Source organism: Condylura cristata, unplaced genomic scaffold (assembly GCF_000260355.1).
Source record: "Condylura cristata isolate star-nosed mole 26May11 unplaced genomic scaffold, ConCri1.0 scaffold00008, whole genome shotgun sequence".
Classification (NCBI taxonomy): Eukaryota; Metazoa; Chordata; class Mammalia; order Eulipotyphla; family Talpidae; genus Condylura; species Condylura cristata.
The window spans coordinates 362,137-364,864 of NW_004567109.1; the positions used below are offsets into that span (position 1 = coordinate 362,137).

At 72.5% G+C, this 2,728-nt stretch overlaps 1 protein-coding gene across 1 annotated transcript in view; it reads right to left on the minus strand.

Moving 5' to 3' along the window:
• Positions 1-2,728, minus strand: part of NPHP4 (nephronophthisis 4) — a 46,870-nt gene that overhangs the window by 10,278 nt on the left and 33,864 nt on the right. Inside the window, exons 10-12 of the mRNA XM_012722046.1 lie at positions 2,087-2,247; positions 1,555-1,762; positions 314-517 (exon numbers count right to left, since the gene is read on the minus strand). Coding sequence (XP_012577500.1) covers positions 314-517; positions 1,555-1,762; positions 2,087-2,247 — 573 coding nt within the window. The remainder of the gene's footprint in view (positions 1-313; positions 518-1,554; positions 1,763-2,086; positions 2,248-2,728) is intronic.

Sequence of the window (2,728 nt, forward strand, 5' to 3'; positions counted from 1 at the left end):
TCCCACGGAGACGGGGCTGCCATGCGGGGCAGCTCCACGGCCCAGGACAGAGACCCGCCCCCGCCCCCACTGCCGGCAGACTCGGGAGGGCCGAGGGCTCTGGACACCGGCAGTCCCGCCCCGGCCGGGTGAGTACCCAGGACGCCGCCACCCGGGGCCGCCTGGAGCGGGATCTGCTGCCTGCCTGCCCGCTCGCCCCTGCCCTCTGCAGATGGCCGGGCGGGGGCGACCGGCACACACGCCCGCAGGCGTGAGCAGCGTCCTCTTGGGACGTCTCCAGCTGCCCCAGGAGTGACTCTGCCCTGTGCTGAACCGAGGTGGCACAGGGCCGTCCTAAGGGGGCCGCCCCCGCCGGCCTGCCGCCGGAGACCCCAGAATGTCCGCAGGACCGCCTGCTGGGTCTTGGCGGGTCCCCCACCCCGAGGACGGCCCCAGCCGCCCTGCAGTGCGTGCTGCACCTCCACCCACTTTGGGGCCACCCGGGGGGCCAGCACCGCCTTCTCCACCTTCGTCCACTCTGGAAGGCAGGTCAGGAGGCCTGGTGGGCGCGCGCTGGCCGAGGGCAGGCCTGGCAAACGCCCACGACCACGGACCACCACAGACCCCACAGCGAGCACGGGGTGAGGGGCCGGCAAGCAGGGGAGAACCTGGCTCTCGGGGGGACACGCAGCTGCCCGCCCGCCCTTCCCCGGAGAACATGGGGCCGTGAGGGGGAGCCGGGCTCAGGGCGGCCCCCGGAGGGCTGCAGGGCCAGGGCGCGGGCACACCGGCGTGACCGCAGGAGGCCCAGCGGCCGGCCGCCCGCCCCAGCCGCCTCGCAGCCCCTCTCCTCAGACTTATCTCTCTCTCGCAGGCAAAGTATGAAAATGACAACTGCAGATAACACATAATGGAGCTAATCTTTCTTCTGAAGATAAGATTTCCAGGCCTGGACTCAGCCCACGTCTGCGGGCTGCCGCGTTTGCTGCAAACACAGCCGCGGGGTGTGTGGGGAGGCCGAGGGGGGCCGCGCCCGGCATCAGCCCGGGCTCACTTACTCCCCGGAACCTAACTGCGTTTCGCTCTCCCACGGCTGCTGTGTTCACGGCAGCCTGCACCCCACGCTCACGGAGCCACCCGGAGCCCGCTGGCGCTGCCCGCTCGGGAGCGGGGCCCTGGGCCCGCGTCGAGGCTGCCTGGCCCTGAGGGCGCGAAGCCTCCCAGCGACCGGAGGTTTGCACCAGCCGGACAGGCAGCCGCGCCTGGGGAGGGGCGGACTGGCCCCGTCCCCGTGGGCCCCGGCCTCGGGCAGCTCGAGCGGCCTGGAGCCAGCTGGTCAGGGCCTCGGCGCCTCGGGACGCTCAGGCACGTCCAGGACGCCGGGGGACGCTGCTTGCGGTCAGGCCCTGGGCCGTGCCCCTCCGGCGTGAGGGCAGCTCTGTGGTCACGGGCAGGGCCGGCAGCGGGGTCAGGCCAGCGCCCAGGACCTGACCGTCCCAGGACAGCGGCCATCAAGCTGCTGAGATGTTCCGGCCCTCGCTGCGGAGGACGCCACCCCGCTGCTGGCTGGGGCACCCGCTCCCGCTGGGCGGCGACACTCACCCACGTTGGCCAAGGTCAGGTGCAGCTGGCCCTTCACCACCAAGTGGACACCGATGGGTTTGACGCTGCCAAAGCCGGTCAGGTCTCCGCTTACCACCATGGTGTCCTGCTCGTACTCGGTGGCCACGACGTCCAGCTCGTGCGAGACCTGCACAGCTGGCCGCCCCTGGCGGAGGAGATGCTGCAGGGACAAGGCTGCTCAGGGCAGAGCCGACGCCGGCCCCGCCCAGCGGGCGGATCACGGGGGGCGGGGGGGAGGAGGGTGTGGAATGCCAGGCCCAGGAGCACCCCCACCTGCAGTCGGAGGACAGGAGGTGGAGTCCGCCTCCCCTGACACCCAGCTGAACAGCAGGGTCTCTCCACAGATATTTAAATAAAGTGCGGCCAATTCTCCAGGGAGTGGACAGCGGGCTGCACACACAGGCCGGCAGCCCCCCCGGGGCCCCCAGGGGCAGGTGGAGAGGCGGGAGCGAGGCGGGAGCCGGCACCACCCCGCCCACGCTACCTTCAAAGGCACGGCCGCCGACCCCAGGAGCAGCAGGGAGCCCCCGTCCCAGACGTCAATCTGCAGGGTCTGCACGGCCAGGTAGCGGGTGAACCAGCGCGGCTCTCCGGGGGTCATGGCCCCAGGGTCCACCAGGTACGTCTGCCGGAAGCCGGGAGCCCCTGCGCACGGAGGCCCGGTCAGCCCAGGCCGCCCGTGCCGGGGCCCTCGAGGCCCACCCTGGTCACAGAGGCATCCACCACACGACAGTCACTAGACGCGCCCCAGAGCTGTCAGGGCGCACCCCGCGGTCAGGTGGGGAGCGGGCTCCGGGCAGCCGCGCCTCCCAAATGTGCCGCCTCCACCAGGTCCTGCGGGCAGCACCGGGCAGGGCGCCTGACCAGCTGTGTCAGAGCCGGGCGTCCAGACACATGCAATCGGGCCAGTGTGGGGCGCCCACGCAGGCTGGGGGAGTCAGTGTCCCCACGTTCCGGGCGCCCGCGCGGCCGGGGAGTCAGGGTCCCCATGCTCCGGGCCCCACGCTCCAGGCGCCCACGCAGGCCAGGGGAGTCGGGGTTCCCATGCTCCGGGCGCCTGCGCAGGCCGGGGGAGTCAGGGTCCCCACGCTCCGGGCGCTCGCACAGGCCGGGGAAGTCGGGGTTC